At 41.1% G+C, this 21566-nt stretch overlaps 1 protein-coding gene across 1 annotated transcript in view; it reads right to left on the bottom strand.

Moving 5' to 3' along the window:
* The window catches only part of snd1 (staphylococcal nuclease and tudor domain containing 1), a 736770-nt gene that overhangs the window by 415543 nt on the left and 299661 nt on the right, over positions 1-21566 (bottom strand). The window contains exon 16 of the mRNA XM_055653291.1: positions 20371-20480. Within this exon, the coding sequence (XP_055509266.1) occupies positions 20371-20480 (110 nt within the window). The remainder of the gene's footprint in view (positions 1-20370; positions 20481-21566) is intronic.

Below are 21566 nucleotides of genomic sequence, written 5' to 3' on the forward strand. Positions count from 1 at the left end.
GGCTCTCAGGAACCTGCTGTAGGTGGTCCATGACTCAGCTCCATACAACAGGGTGGAGAGAACAACGGCTCTGTAGACCAGCGGTTTTGTTTGAGCCTTTAGGTCTCGGTCTTCAAAAACTCCTATGCCTCAGCTAATGCAGGAAAGCATCTCAAATCCTTTATCAATCACCTCATTACCTTGTCCTGTTAACTTTGAGGATCTCTTGTTATACATGCCAAGATCCTCCCCAACTACATCCATTTGGCAATTTTCAGGGCAACTGACCAAATCACCGGTAGATACAAAATGCTGGAGCAGGACATGCAGCATCTCTGGAGAGAAAGAATGGGTGAATATTTTGGGTCGAGACCCTTCTTCAGACTCACCAAATCACCTCTACCGTACAGCGTTAAAATAAAAAAACCTCAGCTGAATAAATAGGAAATGTAGGGAACACTCAGTAGGCCAGGCTGCACCTGCGAAAAAGGAAGCAGGTAACTTTTTAGGTTTGAGAATCTTCATCAGAATACATGCTGAACCATGGACTTCCATCTGAAATGTTAACCAACTTTTTATTTCATCTGCAGTTTAATACTTTCCACTCTGCTGTCAACCATTTGCTTAATTTGCAAACTTCATTATCATTTTTTTACTGACAGCTTTTTTTAATCTTCTGCTTAATCAGTACTTCTCTTTCTCTTACCACAGATGCTGTCTGACGTGCTGAATATTTCTCACATTTTCTGTTTTTACATCAGCCAAATATCAGTCCATTAACACTTGCGTCAATTAACAGATTTGTTTTCCTGGTGCGAAGTTAAGTGTGAAGAAGTCTCTGTGAATGCTACGCATGGGAAAGAGACTCGAGGTTAACGTGGGCAACAACTATGATCTTTTAATAAATATTTAGCATGGAATAATCTCAAAGGACAGATTTACTTATTGTAAACTACAGGTTCTATCATGAGATACAACCTTTTTTTTTACTTTTACTTTTACTTTATTAATTTAACCTTCAATGCACTTTGTATTCAAGGAACAAAGTAAAAAGGATTTTGAATGTAAGAAACATTGCATTATTGCACCACTATTAGTAATTGTTAGTCACCCACATTTTAGAGTCTATGGGCACATAAACAGATAAAATCGGCAAATTTCGTACAGTTAAAAGATTCTGATCTTGAATTCACCTTAAACTGCCCGACTTTTATAAACATCTATCAGGACTTCTCTGAGCTTCAAACGCTCCAGAGAAAGCAATCCAAGTTTGTCCAACCTTTCCTTATAGCTAATGCAGGCAGCATCCTCCTCTGCAGCCTCTCCAAAGCCTACACATTCTTCCTGTAACAGAACAACCAGAACAGCACACAATATTCCAAATACAGCCTAAATAAATGTTTCTAAAGCTGCAAAATGCCCCCTACACATTCTTCCTGTATCTAAGGAACAACCTAAAATCACACAATATTCCAAAATACAGCCTAAATTTTCCAAATGTGTTCTAAAGCTTTACAAAGAAAATTACAAGTGACTTCAATGCCCCCGCTACCAAAATGAAAACAGGCATACTTTACGCACAAATACAAGTATCACAACGAAATTTTTCTCTCTATCTAAAGAGTAAAGACAAGAAAAAAAAAATGGACTTGAACCTAAAATCCACCTGTACATCAATGCTGTTAAGGGTCCTGCCATTGACAATATAAAGGTCCACCACCAATTTTCCAGCAACTGGTGGTCCGGCACCATCTTTAATCCAAAGGAAATTACAAGTGAATACTTGAAAAGGAAGTCCCCCCACTGGAAATGCCCCCGAAAATATGGAGCCTAGGTCGGGTGATGCGGCCAATCTCAACCAATCTGGCAGGTGCGGTAAATGAGACAATACAGATAATGCCCGTCCCACTTAGGAAACCTGAACGGAAACCTCTGGGGAGACTTTGCGCCCCACTGTGACACGCGCCGTGTTGCCGGGGCCTTGGCTGTTGTGCCTGAAGTCGTACAGTGTTACCAAGGTTTCCGTGCGGTTACCGGAGGTTTTTTGTGATCAGCTCTCCCTACCTGAAGTCCACCAGAGCCCTGTACCTGGGTCAACCTCCGAGAATGGCGCACGGAGGCAAACCTTGGGTGGGGCGCAAAAGTCAGCCGCCAAAGAGGTTTGCAATAACGTTGCAGGGCGGAAATTTCCTAAGTGGCTCACTGGGCATAAAAGGCTCTGGAACCACAGATGCTAGAAATGCCCGTCCCACTTAGGAAACCTGAACGGAAACCTCTGGAGACTTTGCGCCCCACCCAAGGTTTCTGTGCGGTTCCCAGAGGTTTTTGTCAGTCTCCCTACCTGCTTCCACTACCTGCAACCTCCGAGAACCGCACGGAAACCTTGGGTGGGGCGCAAAGTCTCCAGAGGTTTCCGTTCAGGTTTCCTAAGTGGCTCAGGGGCATAAAAGGCTCTGGAACCAAGGTGCTAGAAAATCAGCGGTGGGCCTGTACTTTCCCCTTCCAAATCTGCCATTTCTCCACCCATGTCTGTAACTGATCTATATCCTGCTGCAGATGTGACACAAATGCTGGAGTAACTCAGCGGGTGAGGCAGCATCTCATGCGAGAAGGAATGAGCAATGTTTCAGGTCGAGACCCTTTTTCAGACTGATGTCAGGGAAGGGGGCGGGACAAAGATAGAACGTAGGCGGAGACTGTCTCCCACTGAACAAGCAGTCACCGAGTACATTTCTCTTTCGCCAATAAACAACCCCAGGAGTGCAATACCCCAGGCCCCACTCCAACAGCAACGCAGATTCAATTTGGTAAACTCCTGATCCTGCTGTATTATCCTTCTTCATAAACTGATGATATTCAGAAAAGAAAAATACCTCCAACATCCTTGAGTAATGACAAATTTCAACTAAATCAAAAGGACATTTTGAATGCGCATGAAAATCAAATGAATCTTCCATACATTTACTTCAATTCTGTGCAGTCCATAAACAAACTCCCCAAGAAGACAAGTTCTCATTCTTCATGCATAGTGTAAAAAGAGCTATTACTTTACAAAGTGCCATCTTAGATTGAGTTGGAAATTTATTAGGGCAAGGAAGGATAAAAATCGGTTGAGCAAGGTGGATACACATCAACACTGGGCTTGCAACACATTTGCAAAGGGATTTGTAATGAGCAAAATTGCAGATGTACTTATACATTAGATCTCAGCAACTTTTGCCCAACAACATATGCAAGCTTCAAGGTTACACCACAACAAAATTTGTGGAAGAAAACACTTTTCTAGAAGGAGATCCTCTTATAATGAAATACAACCCAGTCACACTTCAGCACTTCACCCTCATCCACAATATCATTGATCTTCCATGTACCTCACAGTCATTCCCAATCTCCTTCATCTACTAGGGATATGGGGGGGGGGGGGGGGGGGATCAATATTGATGATCAGAATAATCAGATTTACATTAGAAATGAGTTCTGACACATTTGATGACTATTAAATGTTTTCTGTGCACTTAAAGGGTGAGCTGAAACTTAAGCAATCCAACCAAATTGAAAATAAGAATGAAATATATTTTTAAAAACATATTTCAAAGTAAAACATTGACTGGAATGTTGACATTGCACCTTCATAAAAACATAGTACAGTTTTCTACCCACTCCTCCAAAAATGACAGTTCTGGAGTAACTCAGCAGGTTAGGCAGCATTACTAAAGGACATGGATACGTGATGTTTCGGGTTTAGATGCTTCTTCAGACTGATTGTAGTCATCTACAACCACTACAATCAATCTGAAGAAGGGCCCTGATCCACCTATCCTCACTTTCCCGAGATGCTGCCTGACCGGTTGAGTTACTCCAGCACTTTGGCTTTTTTTGCAAACCAGCTTCTGCAGTTCCTTGAGTTCTAACTGAGTAACGTAGGAATAAACACAGACAAATCTAAAAAGTAGAATATTTTCCCAAATCTAACAAAAGATCATTGATCCAAATGTTTAATTCTGCTATCTCTCTCTGCTGATGTTGCCTGGCCTGCTGAGCACTTTTTGCTCTTTCTGGGCTTATTTCATGCAAATCTCCTTTGTGAACACTAATGAAAATGTGTCCAATTAAAATTTAGTTGTTGATAGGTTGCTTGGTGAGGGATTCTGATCAATATTATTGCCTCCCATACCTGCAACGATGGATAGATTTTATTTAATTTCAGATGAAAAGAGTGAGCAATTTTGTAGCAGGATAATTCTGTCACTGCAAAAACAGGCCAGAGACCACGTCACAAGAACAAACTGCTTCTCAAGTGGCAATGGCAAATGGTGCAAGTTAAATTTGGTTCTAAATACTTTTTTCCCTCATCTCAAACAGGGGAATAATGACAAATGGACTCTTATTTTAATCTCAACAAATAAATCCACTTCAGAACTCTGATGCCCTTTTCAATTCGGTTAGGTTAAACCAATAGTTATTGCTCTGATTTATAGTTATTGCTCTGATTTTAGTGACAGCTATCATTTTAGTCATGCTTGATCAATTAAGGTAGCAATGACAAAAGGTGACAATTGCACAGCCATTCCTTGCTTCAAAATTTCTCCAGCAACCCCCCTGACATTACACTTTCTCAGTTTTCATATCCCTCAGGTTTCCCCAATTTCTCCGATTAGTTCGCTGCCTAAACAATGGTGTTGTTTCAAAAAATCTCTTTCACACTGCACAACCAATTATATGTCGCTTATATACACTTCTCCATGGATTGTCACCTTGTCGTGGTGGAGAAGCTTGTGTGGTCCAGAGATCCTGAAAACCATGCCGTCTGGAGCTATGCTCCTGGTAGGGCCACCCATGGCGGTAAGGTCGTGGTGGAGGTCCCTGTCAAAGAGCAATCCTTAACAGTGGAACAGGTGTTGGATGATGGCTGACTTTAGTGTAGCATCACAACGGCTGGGAAGGCGGATGAAGGCTCCAGCAGATAAGGGTCCCCGGTTGTCTCGGACTCCATGCCACTGGATCCTGACCCAGATCTGTCAAGGACCGTGTGGTGGCTGTCTGTGCACCAGCCTCTCCACATTAACAGTCACACACAGGCGTCCTCCCATAAGGGCAGGCAAACTGGTTTCGAGTGACCGCCGATGATGATATATGGACAGGTCAAAGCTGCTGGCTGAATTATTGTTTTGTCGGCTGATGCTGATACACATCCCCCCCCCCAATTGTCTGATTACATAAAACCACAACTATTGAATCATTCTTGAGGTACATTAGATCAAAGTGAGCCTGAAAAAAAATAGCTAGAGGCCAGAAATTGAAATTAATGAAAGCAGATTTAAAACCAGTGCGATTTTTTTCCCTAAATCCAAGGATTGATGCCCATAATCTGCCTGCTAGGTAAAAAATAACAAACACTGAAGTCATTCAAAATGCAGTTGAATAAATTGGGGAAAGACAAGCGTCTTATCCTTTGCTTGCTCGTGATTTTTATATTAAATAAGGAACTTTTTTTTTTAAATAAGTGAAGAGCTATTACATTAGCTTGAATTCATATAGAATTTCGCCAAAGATATTTCAAGGGAAAATTAGACACAGTTATTGACAGCCGACTAAAAATATGGCCAAGAGAAAGCCTATAAAAGCAGTGAGTAAAAATGTAGAAGGAATAACTGCAGGCAATGTACTGACTCATTTACACTTCAATGTGAGCAAGGCAATATAATTAATAACAATGAGGATAATTATCCAAAGGAACAATTTATTGTTATGACTTATATATAGCACAAGAAAGTCTGGGCTGAAAGTTATGGTTTCAATTGTAAAATCAACCACAAAAGGAACCAGAATTCAGCCTCATCTTGTCTTTATCCAGGGCACTTAAAAATTAGTTTTACTGATTTCCAAGCATGAGCGGAACAACTAGCAATTTCTCTCTTCTGCTCTTGAACTGATTAGACCTTAAATCCACTTCAATGGAGTGGCGATCGGTGAGGTAACATTTGCCCCACTTGTATTTGCCATGATTTGTCCCCTACAAGATGAACACAATCACACAAAACCACCACAAAAGCAAACAATAGTCAACATCTGTGTGATAGTCACAAACCTACAGATCTGTTGTAAGGAACCATGAGACAGAACCAATGCAGGGAATCTACTTGCCTCAATCTGCTCCAAAGATGGTGAACACCAGAACAAACACATGCTACGATAATGATTGATAACCCAAGAAAATTTGTAGTACAAGTTCTAAACCATGGAACAAATCACATCATCATGCCCTCTAAGACATGTTGTGGGAGGTACCACTGGCATCTCATGGTTGACAAATTGGATATCTAGTTTGAGGATTTTCATGTCATACAATGGAACACATATCTTATAAGTGCCTAGTCTAAGCAATGAGGAAATTGATGCCTCTAGGGGCGCTGCACTGGCAGCAGCCTCTACCTACAGCCTGTCTGTTATTTCTATCTTTTTTTATTATTTTTAGTTAGTCTAAAGTCTTGTGTTGGGGGAAACTTTAACTTTTCTATGTGGGGGAGGGGGGCAGGGTAAGGGGGAAACTGTCTCCCAGTCTCTTCCTGGCGGGGACGCAACTATTTCTCCGAGTCGCGTCCTCGCCCCCCACCTCGCGGCCTACCAGCTGGATCGAGCGGCCTTTCCTGCCGGGGACCGGGAACTGGACCAGGGCTGCTACAGCGGCGGCGCAGCGCTGGATTCACCACGGAGCGGGCAATGCCTACCTGGGTCGCCGTTTGGAGCTCCGGAGCATTGGGCCGCTGCTCCAACATCGTGGAGCTCTGGTTTGGAAGAGCTTCCAACGCGGGCGGCGCTGATCGCCAACACGGAGTCCTGGGGGCAGCAGTCTCCACCCAGGCGCGGCCTGCAGACTTTGGAAGCCGCCGACTCCGGTAGGAGGGGGCCGACTCTGGTGTCCACGCCGCTGAGGATGTCCCGCAGCCCCGACGTCGGACTTACAACACCCCAGCGAGCGGTCCTGAACATCGGGCTGCCCATAGCGGCAACTGCGGAGGGCACGGGGAGGCCCTGACCACGGGGAAAATGGAGGAAGAGACTGACTTTGGTGCCTTCTCACACAGTGGGAAACTCTAATTCTGCTGTGTGGGGATGTTTTATGTCAAACTCTATAGTGTGTTGTGTCCCTTATTTATATTGTATGACTGTGTGGGAATTTCATTTCACTGTGCCATCTGGCACATGTGATGAATAAATGTATCTTGTATCTTGTATCTCTTGCCTGATAATATCGCAGTCTTGGATTAGAATTTTTGTTGAAAAGCTTCAGCAAACAGAACACGCAATGAGAGGGCAAAATATAGCAAACATTTGCAAATGCTGGAAACATTCTTTGGTCTATCAAAGTCTGACACACAGGTCTGCTGCATAACAAACTGCACCCACACAGTTGGCCGGTGCTAATTGCAATCTTACATTCCATTTTTATGCAATAGTTCTGTTGAAAATCAGTTTTGTTTTTTTATCTAATTTAACATTTCCAAGCTTGTAGTAGCCGTGATCTCATTACTGAGACCCATTGTAAGCTAACATTTAACAACTAAATGGACTAATTAGGATATATTTGTATCCATTTATTAACACAGTGAGTGTTAGTTTGGTATAATTCACTGAATTCCAATCTGTGGCAGGATTTCTCAATGGCACAGCATATATTACAGCGTGCAACCATGCACTGCTGAGAGCTCCATTGAGATCAGCTGTGCTGCATATCTGGTTATGCAGTTTTTTCACTCCTCATTTGTTACCAACACCTCCCCCCAAAAATAAATTCATTGCCAAAAGCCCTGTGAAACCGGGCAAATTAATCATTTCAAGCACAACAAACATCAACAGAACTGTAGATCTGAAATAAATCTCATGTCTCGCTCATTCTCTCTACTCCACGGACCCATCAGGCAAAAGATGCAACGGTTTGAAAGCACGTACCACCAGATTTAAGGGCAGCTTCTTCCTCACTGTTATCAAACTTTTGAACGGACCTATTAAAGCTAAGGACATATTCTTCATCCCACAATCTATCTCCTTATGGTCCTTGCACTCTGTTTCTTATCTGCACTTATACTGTAGCTGTAACAATATTCTGTCTGATTTAATTGTATGGATAATTTACCTAAATAGCACACAAAACAAAAGTCTTTCACTAACAATAATAAACCAAAATAAATCTGTTTTCAGAAAAAGATAAGGAAACTAATTTGGATTTTGGCACATAACACTGGTCCTCCTCTTTCAGTGCTTAAAACAAAGCAACCTCCCATTCATACAGTTAATATTATATCTCTAAATTATGCTTCCTAAATAATGTCAACTCAAAATTCATCAATGATCATTAAAGACAGCTGCCAGGATGTGAGAGGGGAAATTCAACTTCTCTGAATAGAAACATGAATTTAAAACAAATCTGCTTTATGATAGGCTTTCTCCTCAAATATCATTAGCTGACATCCAATGAGGATTTTAGATTTCAAATATCTATGGTATTATGCTTTTGTTTCAGGTGCTTAATTCAACACCACCTTGAAGAACTGTCACAAATAAGTTTCGCATTTCAACTTTTTTTCCCCGATAAAAAGCACCACTCGCTGACGGCTTTCTGCTCTAATCAAATTTACTAACTGTTTTTCTCTCCACAAAAGTTACCAAACCTGCTGTCCACTTTACAGAAAATGGTGGTTTTAATTGAGGATTTAACTTTATTTTGCATATCAACTAAAGCCTTAGTAAAATAATTTAAATAGCCTGAAATGGCAGTGATGCCAAGTAAAAACATGAACGAAAATGAAAATAATAGTATAATTATCACTAAAAACTGCATCTAAACTACATCAATCTTTGCCATTATTGTAGCTTCTTCTTCTTCCAGCACCAAGGGGATTCTGTCATCGTTTCCTCTCTTTGATATGACATTTAAACAGTCTATTAATAAAACAGTCGCATTAACGAAGTAGGCTAAAATGGCAGATCAATAATTTAACAAAATATAATCCTACAACAGTTTGTTTTGTCAGGCACATATCACAAGATTCCCCAAAGTCATTATCTAAATGTGAACAAGATTGGTTTACACTCCTGAGATTCCATTTATCAAAAACAGCCAGTACTGCAAGATCAAGGAGCCTGGGACCTCTACCCTGCCATCATCCATATGAAAGGTTGGATACAACAGATCTGACAATTAAATATATTGCGGTTTTGCCTCCGCCTTGCCATTTTTCTTGATGTCACTTTGATCAATAGAGAGAAAGGCAAGAAAGTATTAATTCAACAGCAAGCATCAGGAACAAAATGCTAAGCAAAATTACAAGCCGTCACACAATGTTCTTATTTCCCGCACACACATAACTTAAAAGTAACATTGTGACATTGATGCCACAAGACCTTTGGAGGGCGAAAAGTCTGCTTGAAGCATTCAACAAGTATTGCACCATGAAGCCATTCAATTGGACTAAATGGGGATAAAGGGGTGGTGTGAATTGCATGTACACAACTTCAGGTGGTGCAGGCAAGAACATCGATGTCAGGAAATGGTCCTGGTTTTGTTGTGTTCAGCTGCTTCATTAATGGCTGTCCTTGTAATTGGCCACAAGTCAGTTGAACAGCTAATAAATCCACAGAATTCAAAACCTACAAGCAACATTCACACGTCCCTGTGATAATGGAAATCTTGGAGGCAAAAGTGTAGGTTTTCCTTGTCCCCAAAGGTATAATCACCAGAAAGTCCTATCCAGATAACCAGAAGTTTAATTGGACCAGCAAAGCCAAAAAGCAAAAATATCATCAGATGCCAGATATCTGAAATAAAAACAATGCTGAGTTTATTCAATAGTTCAGACAACAATTATGGCGAGAAAAATCAGGAATGTTTCAGATTGGCAATCTTTCTTCAGAAATGGCCAGTTCTGATATAAATTGTAAAGACTGATTATTAGAAATTGTTGTATTGAATCTGAAGTCTTAAGGCTTAAGGCTTTAATGTGCCAAGTTAAATTGGCAAACTTAGATGAGCCTAACTGGCTCTACCATGCAACAAGATCGTGGGTGATGTTCTATCTCAAATACAATTTTCCTTGATGTCTTTAATATTCAGAACTCCATCAATTTTGTATACCTCAACTCTTTGGGTTACTGGGTTCTAAAGAATCATCACCCAAGCAAAAATGCTTCTCCTCATTCCTGTCAAAATACATCCTTCCCCTTATTTCAAGACTGTAACCACAAGTTCTATATTTCTCAGATATGTAAAGCCCTCAGAGGTTTGTACATATTTCCTCAAAGAAGTTTATACATTTTTGATAAGGTCGCCTCTCATTTCTTCTAATCTCCAGAAAAAAGCGGCAAAACCTACTGGCTTTCAAAGTCACACAGCAAGGGAACATGCGGCCATCCACGTCCACGCAAACTAGTGGACACCCATCCGTATCAATTCCTGGCAATTCAAATGCTCTCTCCCTCACGTGACACAGCCGTCAGGAATGAGTATTGACTGTGAGTGGTAGCTCTCAATGATTACGTGCAAAGGCAATTCAGGTCCTGTAAATAGATAAATAAAAAGGTCTATCTATCTTCTATCTACATATCTATATCATCATATACTTATTCAAACTCTGATCTTGTTAGTGTGTATATGTAGTTGCCTTTACATCTTTGCAAAAACACTACGTTGTAACAATTTTATTTTTACACATTCCGGTTGACATTTTTCCCGTCGAGGCTGGGTTCCGGCCTGCACAATTGGGGGCTATGGCTGAGTGGTGGAATATTGCGTTGGGGGAACGGGTTGCGCTGGGGGAACGGGTGAGTGGTCGAATATTGCGTTGGGGGAACAGGTTGCGTTGGGGGACCAGGCCTGCCGTGTGACCAGTGGCGTAGCGTGGGGGGGGGGGGGGGGGGCAGTGGGGCGGTTGCCCCGGGTGCTAAATTTTTAGGGGCGCAAAAAAATTGTTGGAATACATTTTTTTAATAAAATTAAGAGGCCCGGGGAGCCGTTGGAGCGAGGAGGGGTTACCTGGAGCTGTGAGTATAAAAACAGTGCAGGCCAGGCCGCCGCTGCCACCGCCCCAGCTCCCAGTTCTGGTCGACGCTGCCGCTGTCCCAGCTGCCACTGCCTCTGCCTCTGCCCCCCCCCCCCCCCCCCACCCCCCCCCCCCACCCCCCCCCCCCCCCCCCCCCCCCCCTCTGCCCCCCCCCCCCCCCCCCTCTGCCCCCCCCCCCCCCCCCCCCCCCCCCCCCCCCCCCCCCCCCCCCCCCACTAATGAGGAGGCGCAAAAACTTTAAACTGCCCCGGGCGCTCAAAACCCCCCTACGCCACTGCGTGTGACAGGGACCCATTCCCACTTGGTCTAATTTTTTTTGGTAATGTATCAGTATTACCGGGTTTTCTTCCAGCTCACATTTCTCTATCTTCGATGTTAGTCTGTATCTCTCTCTCTCACATAGTTCATCTATTTAAAGCATCCTCGCCGGTACACAAATTCTCACTTAGAAAATGTGGGATGATTTAATCTTACTTTTAGTTTAGTTTAGTTTAGTTTAGTTTAGTTTAGAGATACAGCGCAGAAACAGGCCTTTCAAGTTCATATCGACCAGCGATTCCCAAACAGTAATACAAGCCTAGGGACAATATATACTTATACCAAGTAGACAAACTCAAGCCAATTAACCTACAATCCTGTACGTCTTTGGAGTGTGGGAGGAAACCGAGGATCTCGGAGAAAACCTACATGGTCACGGGGAGAACGTACAAACAGTGGCCGTATTCGGGATCGAAGCCGGATCTCCGGCGTTGCAAGAGCTGTAAGGCAGCAACTCTACTGCTGCGCCACCGTGCCGCATTAATTTAGGTTTTACTGGAGCAGTCTGAGAGGCCAATGATAGAGGTCAGAATGGGAGTGGATGGAGAGCTTTCAGTTGCCTGTCACCTTAATTCACAAGTAAATCTCTTTTATACCTTCTCAAAGGCCTTCCACATCTTTAAAGTGTGAGGGCCAAATTTGGACTCAATATTTCAGTAATCATATTTTCCTTGCGCTTTATGCCTCTGTATGTAAAGCACAAACACTTGTAGATTCTGTTACAGAAACAAATCACTTACATAATCTGCCCTGCCATTTTGAATGAATTATGCACGCAATCTAAATCACTGATTCTGAATCCCTTTTAAAATCGTGTCTCTGGTTTCATTGCCATCTCTTGTTCATCCTACTGAAATATAACACGTTGACATTTTGCTGCATCAAATTTAATTTGTACCAACAACGCAACATTTGAAACAGTAGAATTGAGAGCATGGTGGAAGCTCGTTACCCACAAAAGGAGAGTGAATAATTACATGGAAAGGAATGGGAAAAGGGCAATATGCAAACAAAGCATATCTTGCAAATTAGTAACTCTTTGAAAGAGCCAGGTTTGACACAAGATAATTTTTTTAAGTACAGCTTTAGAGCAGAGACAACAAGCCGTGGGCTTATATCAAAAGAGTGGCACATAAGCCAATAATGCCAAATTTATTCATGCAATGGAATACAATATAGTACACATAATTTTATAAAGTTTTCAGATTTGCTCATGAAGTGTCGTCTAGCTATAAATAGTTATTATGTTTGGGTTGAGATCCTGCAGAATTTTTCGATTGAGATGCAATTTATTTAAATGTGAACTGTAACCTCCAACCCAACATCCTGAACATGAGTGGTGAATCTGTGCAATTCATTGCCGCAGATGGCTGTGGAGGCCAAGTCAATCAATATTTTTAAGGCGGAGATGGATAGACTCTTGATTAGTACAGGTGTCAGTGGTTATGGGGAGAAGGCAGGAGAATGGGGTTAGAAGGGAGAGACAGATCACCCATGATTGAAAGGTGGAGTAGACTTGATGGGCCAAATGGCCTAATTCTGCTCCTGTCACATGACCTTCTGACACTATAAACATAAAAGCATTAAATGATTGATTTGTCAGATCAACCGCTAAATCTCAGAATGTACTTTCTGAATGTGTTTCTGGTTACCCAATTGATCAGTTGAACAATGGTTTATTCTATACTAGATAAAGACAAAAAAGACAAAAACATTTATCGGAACTATGTTAAATTTCACTAAGCACTTATTATTTTTTTATGTTTCTGTTACTGGTTTGAAGTCCAATTGGATGTGGGCCTGATCTGTAATCACACTTCGGACTGAAAAATGATAAAAACCAACTTGATTTGGTTGCAAACCCATGCAAAATAAAATGATCTCCCTTCTGAATTACTGCCGTATGTATGAAATACACCCCAAGACCTTTTTTTAAATTTCTTTGCTCTTTTTCCCTTACGATGCATCCCTCCATGATGCATTTTTCTTTTTCTCTATGCTATTGGAGAGGGTACGTGAAAAGGTAAGATTAATGATGTTTCGATTTACTTATACAACCTGACATACATCTTCTGAGCAGCTTAACTACGATCGAACATTATAACATTTTCTTCAATTCAAACCAAACTTATTTGCCTGCATGAGTTATAGAGTGCTCCGAGTACTGAGTTTATGAAATGCTCCCTGGGAATGAAAGTTGCTTCTTGGTCCCTCATGTCATTACTTTTAGATACCTGTAATAATCTGGCAATCTCAACCTGTGTTACTTGGCCATTTAACATTTTTGTGAAGACATTTTATAATGTTGGTGACAATCTCCATGTCATTAATGGATGAAAGGCGGTAAAATCTCTCATCGTGAGAATGTTCTTTATTCAATATTAACAAGATAATCTGTTCTAGATATCTGTGAGGCACAGAGGTTGAGTTGCTACCTAACAACGCCAGAGACACAGGTTTGATCCTGACTATGGGTTTTGTCTTTATGGAGTTTGTATGTTTTCCCTGTAACCGCTAGGTTTTCTCCGGATGCTCTTCCCACATTTTCTCCCACATTCCAAAGACTTGCAGGTCACTTCCATAAACCGTCCCTAGTGTGTACGATAGAACTAGTGTGTGCAAGTGATTGCTGGTCGACGATCATATACTTACTGCACATCGTGAACAGCCCCATCCCAGTCAGTCTTGACCCACTGAAATTAACCTACCACCACAACAGATCCACCCCAGATGCCATCCTACTAGCCCTACGCACATCCTTGCAATATCTGGATAACAAGCACATTTACTCCAGACTCCTATTTATTGACAATAGATCTACCTTCAACAACATTATTCCAACTTAAGTCAATTCAAAACTCCTGCACCAAGTACCCACACCCACCCCTTTGCAATTAAATTCTTCACTTCCTGACCCATAGACGATAATAAGCAAGTAGAGGCGACAAAGTATTCTCCAAAATATTTTTAACACTGGTGTCCCTCAATGCCGTGCCCTCAGTCCCTTACTCTACTTACAGCTGGTCTAGTTGAGTTTCCTCCCAACTACTACCTCCACAATGTTAATGCTGATGCCACTGAACGCAAAGAGGAGTTGGTTAGGCTCTTTTTTGTACAATACGTCATAGCCTTGCAATTTTGCTACTTGAATATTCCTTGCAGGATACAAGCCTGTGGCTGAATGTCAATTAGCTCTTGCTGAATAAAGTCAAGGGATGCTATATTTGCTGAGGAATTGCAAAATGAATTGAACATGTGTCCTCATCAGCAAAACATCCCCACTTCTGACCTTATGATGGAAAGATGTGCATTGGTGATGAGCCAAAGATAATTAGGTCCCTAAGAATCCCTAAGAAAATCAAACATATCATGGCATTCAGAGCTAATATTGCACAGAGCAAAATATTTAAGCAATGCTGAATGTTAATATCCCATTCATTCATCCCTCTCATCCTCACATCACCCCCCCTCCCCAGCCAGCGAGGAGGGGAGGCGCCGGCCCCAGCTCGACTATGCTTGTCCCGCCGGCGGGACGGGACACTCGGGAGGGAACGGGGACGGCCCAGCGGCGGGTAGTTAGGGACAAGACGCGGGTCTGCATCCATGCAGCGGCACGGCCGCCAAAAGTGTTTATCCTGAGTGACCCATGACCTGTGCATGCGCAGTCGGAATACCGAACTGGCTTATTGTGTTATACAGCTGTTAATATAGTATAAATATTTAATTAATTACAAACGAGCTCAGAAATAGCATTGTTTTGCATGTGGACTGATCATAAAACATTATATAAAGCCACAGGTAGAAGTAAGTATTTCTGTGGTTGGGGTGATGGGTCATCATTAAAAATGCAGTATCGATGAACTTATTTTTGTTTTATTGCAAGTATTGAATTGGAGTTTCAGTGCATTTATTATGTGTTATTGACAAGAATTTTTAAACTTGAAAACCTATGAATGATTTCAGCACATATGTCAGAGAAAGGGAAAGGGCACAGCAGAAACAAGCAGTGTACAGGGTACAAGTAAACAGGAAGGTGAAGTGGAGAAAGGACAGATAGGATTGAAGAGTTGAATGAATGGGATATTAACAGTCTGTGCAACACTACCAAATTAAGAATTCAACCAGCATGAAATTAAACAATCAATTGGTAGGTGAAATCCTTAGACATTGAATCAAAATCTAATTCCTTTAAATTCAATCTTAAAAAAACAAGGTTCAAGCTGTATGCAAAAATATCTGGTGCTCAATGAATTTGAAGTAGCCACCATGGACAATGAATGTCAATTTATCAGACTGTCTTTGTCAGCAACTGAAACCACATGATGACTTCCACCTTTATTTTTAGTGCTCAGACTCTTCAGTTGCCATTGCTCAATGCTCATTGACACTTCAGAATAATTCCACCAAATACTGCAGCTACATATGTTTCTTTTCTTCTTTTACCTTAAGGAGTGCAGAAAATCAATTTAAGCTTTCAAATGGTAAAAATAACTCAATATGTACAAACACTACCTTCATTAATAACATGCACCCTTTTTGACAGCATGATTCTTATTTTTCTGTTTGTTCTGACCTGAAGTCCACTGTTTAAAATCCCTGTTGCTGCTGGTTCATAAATCAATAAGCAACAGACGATCTGTTCCAATATTTCTCAAATCACCCTTTGATTCAGCTTGTGGCAAACATATCACATTATCTTTCTCTCGCTCTACCCTTTGGCTTGTTTCATCATGCAACAACTTTCCTAGAAAGAGTATTCACTGGACAAATTGTCCAGGATTGAACATTCACTCAGAAGATTGCCCAATCAGTCAACCTAAAAGCACGCATTATTAGAGAACAATTTTAAAGACAAATATGTCTTGGTACATCTCCAGAGAGAATTTGTTTCTGCACTTCAGGCATATAACCTTCAAAAACCAAGTATTTTAGCAAGTGGGAGGAGCATGTGAGCATTCAGCAACAAAGTACAAGCGAAATAAAGACTTGAAGTTTGATTCACCTTCGGACTGTCAGAGTCAATTTTTATTGAGGGTGTGTGCATCACCTAAATACAAGTCTAACTTTTCAATCCCCCTTACCAGATGGTTCCTCACAACACCTAAAACAATCACGGTAGGGGTCAACATCACACACTTAAGCTCACCGTGGATCCAAAGCTATGAGTTTACAAATCTATGCTGAGACACCAGTATAACTGTGAGAGACTCCTACACTGCTGAAGGTGCTATCTTTTGGCTGAAGCGTGTCCTCCTATATGGCATTAGTTTGAATAAACAGAAAATATCCAAGAGATCTGCTAGATAATTATGTGTCAGTCAAAATCCCCAGAAAATATTTGCTCATCATCTTATTTGATAATGTAGAAATTGATGTTGTGTTTCTTCCTTTTTTCAAAAGAAGTTACACTGCAAAGTTGTAATGAGGAGGGGTGGAAGAGGAGGAGGGGTGGAAGAGGGGCCGGGTGGGGGCTGAAAGGGACAGAATGATAAAGCTGCATTAAATTGGTTTGAACGAGAGGAACCAATGGTTTCGCACTTGCAGCTCTTAAGATTTGCAAATGGCTTTGCCTTTAATGAGTGTATACAATGAACTATTAAGAGAGAATTAATTAAATCAGCACTGCAAAACCATTAGAAGCTTCCCTTAAAATATATTTATATTATAAACCCATTAAGGTGGCTTGAGATCCCGTGGAACTTTAATTCTAATAAATAGTGGAGTTAAATCATAATGCAGCACATTAAAGTTAGCCAATTTCTCCTCAAGGCAATGTAGAAAACGCCTTGTTGCAAGATCACGTTGAAATACAAAAGACTGTCAAGGATTTAATATATTCCACAATTCATTAACCTGCATACAGATTTCTCAACTCTCTATTGAGTATCATCGCCCCCTGTCTCACTTTGTAGCCACCTCCATGATTAAATGCACAGCTGCGCAATGTTATATTGAACTTCTATCCCATGCATATCCAATTCATTTTCAACTGTTACAAATATGCTGAGCAGACACTTTGTTCAGACAGATTAGACAGGTACATCCTTTGTCAATGAGAAATTTTACTCTTAAGTATATCTCAGTGGTTTACAGGCACCAGATTCAATTATTTCCCTCTCCTGAAAATTATTTATTCACTTCTCTTCTCAAAGCATCAAGTACCTTGATAAATTAAATTATAAATAGGGAATCAATAATAAAGGCACATATGACAGCAGATGTGAGGGAACTCAGCAAATCAGACCGCATCTATGGAGGCACAGGGGAGTCGTGTTTTGGATAGAGACCCTGCATCAGGACTGCCTATAAAAAGTAATGACTATGATTTCTATGAGCCTAAATTTTGAGTTGGTGATAGGAGAGCTTGAGGCAGGAGCACCAAGGTGAAAATGGGGAGATGGTGAAGGTTGCTGAGGTGAGGCAACGGGTTGGACTGGGGGGGAGGGATGTGGTGTGGGAGACAGAAATGCTAAGTGGGAGAAAAAGTATCAAGCCCATCTCTTTCCGCAAATAATGGCTTCTCATGCATTTCCCAGGGAGTCATGAGGGAAAGATCAGGTTGGCAAATCTTAGGTGCACATTAGATGATACACAGCTACTACGTCATGACTACAGTTACCCAGGGTTGACTGTGGCCTAGTGATACAAATGAACAGCAGATACAGAAAACTAGAGGAGAAAAAATAAACTGCTGGTGGGTCGAGCAGCATCTATGGAGAAAAAGGTTGACGTTTTGGGTCGAGACTCTGCATCACGACTGTCGTTGAACAGTGTAGCTTTTTTCAAATAAATGAAAAGATTGTTCCTGATACCTTAAATAATACGTGCACTGATGCGTGCATCTATTTTCATAAATCCCAAGCTTTAGCAGTCCCACAAATGTTCTCATTTAAACAGCATTCAAGCCAAAGTAATGAGAATATATTCAACCAATTTGGTATGTGATGTGGTTCAGTTGTTTTAGAAAGGAAATAAATGGGTTAGTCCACATTTTCATGCGTTTTTGAACCAAATCCATCCTATTCTCTTTTCAAATCAAGACAAAGCAGAATTCAAGACTTGCTTCAATACCTTCAAGCCCTGCAACAAGTCTGCACCATTTTAAATATCAATGCGTAACACTTCCAAAGGCAAGAATCACGGCCAATTATTGTGATTACCATATCAATTATTTTTTGTTCAAATTGCAAGGCCAAAATCTGCACTGATGGTTAATTGGTCAGTTTGTTAATGAATAAGGTTGTTTAAAAAGATATAACGTCCATACACCTGCATTTCCCAAAGCTACATGAGGGCAAAATAGGTAGTTAAGATTGGAATGATAAACTTCAATTGAAATTGCAGCTCTTTTCACTGAGGTTAAGAGATCAGATATGAGGCCATAATCAAAAAGGAATTTCAACAAGTAAAATGGAAAAAAACTCAGTGGTTTGAGAATGAGGCAGTTAAGTGTAAGGGGAGAGTTGCTGCCTTACAGCACCAGAGTTCGACCCCCGACTAGGGATGATGGTTGTACGGACTTTGTACCTTATCTTTGTGATCATGTGGGTTTTCTCCGGGTGCTCCGATTTCCTCTCACCTTCCAAAGATGTGCAGGTTTGTAGGTTAATTGGCTTCTGTAAATTGACCCTAGTGAGTAGGATAGAACTAGTGCATGGGTGATCATTGGTCAGAGAGGACTTGGTGGGCCAAATGGCCCGTTTCCACGCTGTATCTCTAAACTAAAAACTCAATGGAAGGTCACGCAAAACAGGAAGGCTGGCTAGCAGAATGTCTTCTCTTTGGGTTTAGAGTTTATAAAATATATATTTTTTAAATTTATTTTTTGTCACTTAAATTCTCAATGCCAGAATTTTTTTTGTTTTTGTTTTTTTGTTTGTAAAAGATAAAACCCTCCGGTGCGCTAGTGGCCAGTATTTTTCAAATAGATCAAGATCCTTCCATAAGCAATTTCTGCAGTGAGAATAGTGGATGTTGCTGTTGGCCAATGACAATGGCACACTGTAGCAATCAAATTATGTTGGGAAGAAAAAGAAAGAAGCTGGGTTATCCATTCAACTCAACTCCCAAAAAGATTCTAAAACTTTAGATTCAAGGTTGAAAACTCCACGAGAATTCATACAATGTCGCAATTGTCCAAGAATCATTTCAATCAATATCTGAAGGGACAGTATCACATCATTGTCAGCAAACCCTGCATGTGAAATTGGCAGACTATCAAATGGGAACATATCACAATCAAATAAGTATCACTACCCATGGAGACTTCAGCACAACCAGAAATGTCAAGCTAACGACAAGATCACAACGTGAGAAGACCACTGGCATAACCCATGTGAATACGTGTGTGTTCTTTACAAATATCCTGCAACTCTTCACAACATTTCAAAGCCCAACCGATGTCGGATACAAATTGACTCACCGTTCTCTCACACCTCCAGTCGCCAAAAGCAGAGAATGTATTGTAACATTATTGAACAATGACCCTACAACTATGGGCAGTGCTGGTGTGCCGTTCACAAGTGCTTGATATCCCTTATAAAGCCTGCATAAAACAGTCCTGTATTTTTCACAACATTGACTGCATTTATAAAGCAAACATTGCAAATTGGAATTAGAGAGGGCATTTTAAAATGACATTTTGCAGCACAGCAGACAAATGTAGGATCAGGGATCCCCAAGTCACATAAAATGTGTGTGCAGGGTTGATGGAGGTAGAGCTGCAAACTTTATAGGATTTTCTTGTGAATAGAGGCAGGGAAGGGGGCTATGACATTGAAATAAAAGAGCAGTTGTAATGTTCTCAAACAACATGAATCGGTTCATCACGTTCAACGCCAACGCTGTGCAGCACAGGAAAACAAAGTCTCACAACTGAACGCCACCAGACACGACTGTGAAATTCAATTATCAAGCAAACAAAAACCATTTCAATACAAATCTTTTATCTCCAGTACCATTACAAGTGAGAGATTTGGAGAAAAAACCTGCAGACTTATGTAAGTCATTCACATACCTCACGCTGCAGAACCAGCTCTTTGGTGAATTGTGTAGCATCTTCACTAAATGGTTCTCCTTCCTGGATTCCTGCAGGTGTGTTCCGGGACCCACGAGGGCACTCGATACCTGAAACAATAAATAAAGAAATTGAGATTTAAAAAAATTCTGCCAATGTTTGAAAATAATTATTTATTCAACAGGTTCTGATATCATGAAGGCCAAATGACAGACCAGTGGTATTAAACAGGATGTTTCAATGCCTCAAACTGTCACAGGCAGCAAATGCCAAAAAGTACTATTAAATAACAATATTCAGAATCAATTAGACATGAGAAGTGAGCATTGAGAAGGTTCACGTAAGAAGTCTATCGGCTTGAACCAACAATACAGCATCAAATACCAAAAATCTTTACAGGGGCCAATTTCCTTTCTCCAATACATTGGGAACTAATGACTCAAAATGTATAGGATCCAATAGATCCAGCCATGGATAACCTTCCTCACCGTTCACCAGTTTTAGTGCCATCTGCAAACATACTAACCATGCTAACAATGTTCACATTCAAATCATTCAAACAGTAGTAGATCTAGTACCGACCCCTGTAGTACACCACTTGTAACAGGCCTTCTGTCTGAAAAATAATCCTCTACCATCACTCTAACAATGTTGTCCTGGTGAGTTCCATTGTCTGTAACTCATTTTCACCTAGCCCACAACTAACAATGGCCAGTTTCATTTATCATCGTTAATATTTTGCATATTTCATTTTTTTGTTCTGTGTTTCTCTAGATCACCATCTATAACTCTCATTTCCCTTTCCTCTCACGCTCAGTTTGAAGGGACTCGACACGAAACACCACCTATTCCTTTTCTCTAGAGATGCTGTCTGACCCGCTGAGTTACACCAGCTCCTTCCTACACATTTCATCTATTACCACCCTCTGTTTCTCACCTCTCAGCCAATTTTGTATACAAGTTGGTAGCTCGCTCTGGTTGCCATGTGATCTAACCTCCCGAACCAGCCCACCATACGGTACCTCCTCATAAGCTTTGCAAAAGTACATGTACTGCATTACCCTCGTCAACTTCTTGGTCAACTCTTCATAAATTCAAACAAATTGGAGAGACACAATTTCCCACAAGATTTAATAAGAACCCGAGAGGTCAAATTTCCACACCGGTGGGTATGTGGAACGAACTGCCAGAGGAGA

Source organism: Leucoraja erinacea, chromosome 22 (assembly GCF_028641065.1).
Source record: "Leucoraja erinacea ecotype New England chromosome 22, Leri_hhj_1, whole genome shotgun sequence".
Taxonomy (NCBI): domain Eukaryota; kingdom Metazoa; phylum Chordata; class Chondrichthyes; order Rajiformes; family Rajidae; genus Leucoraja; species Leucoraja erinaceus.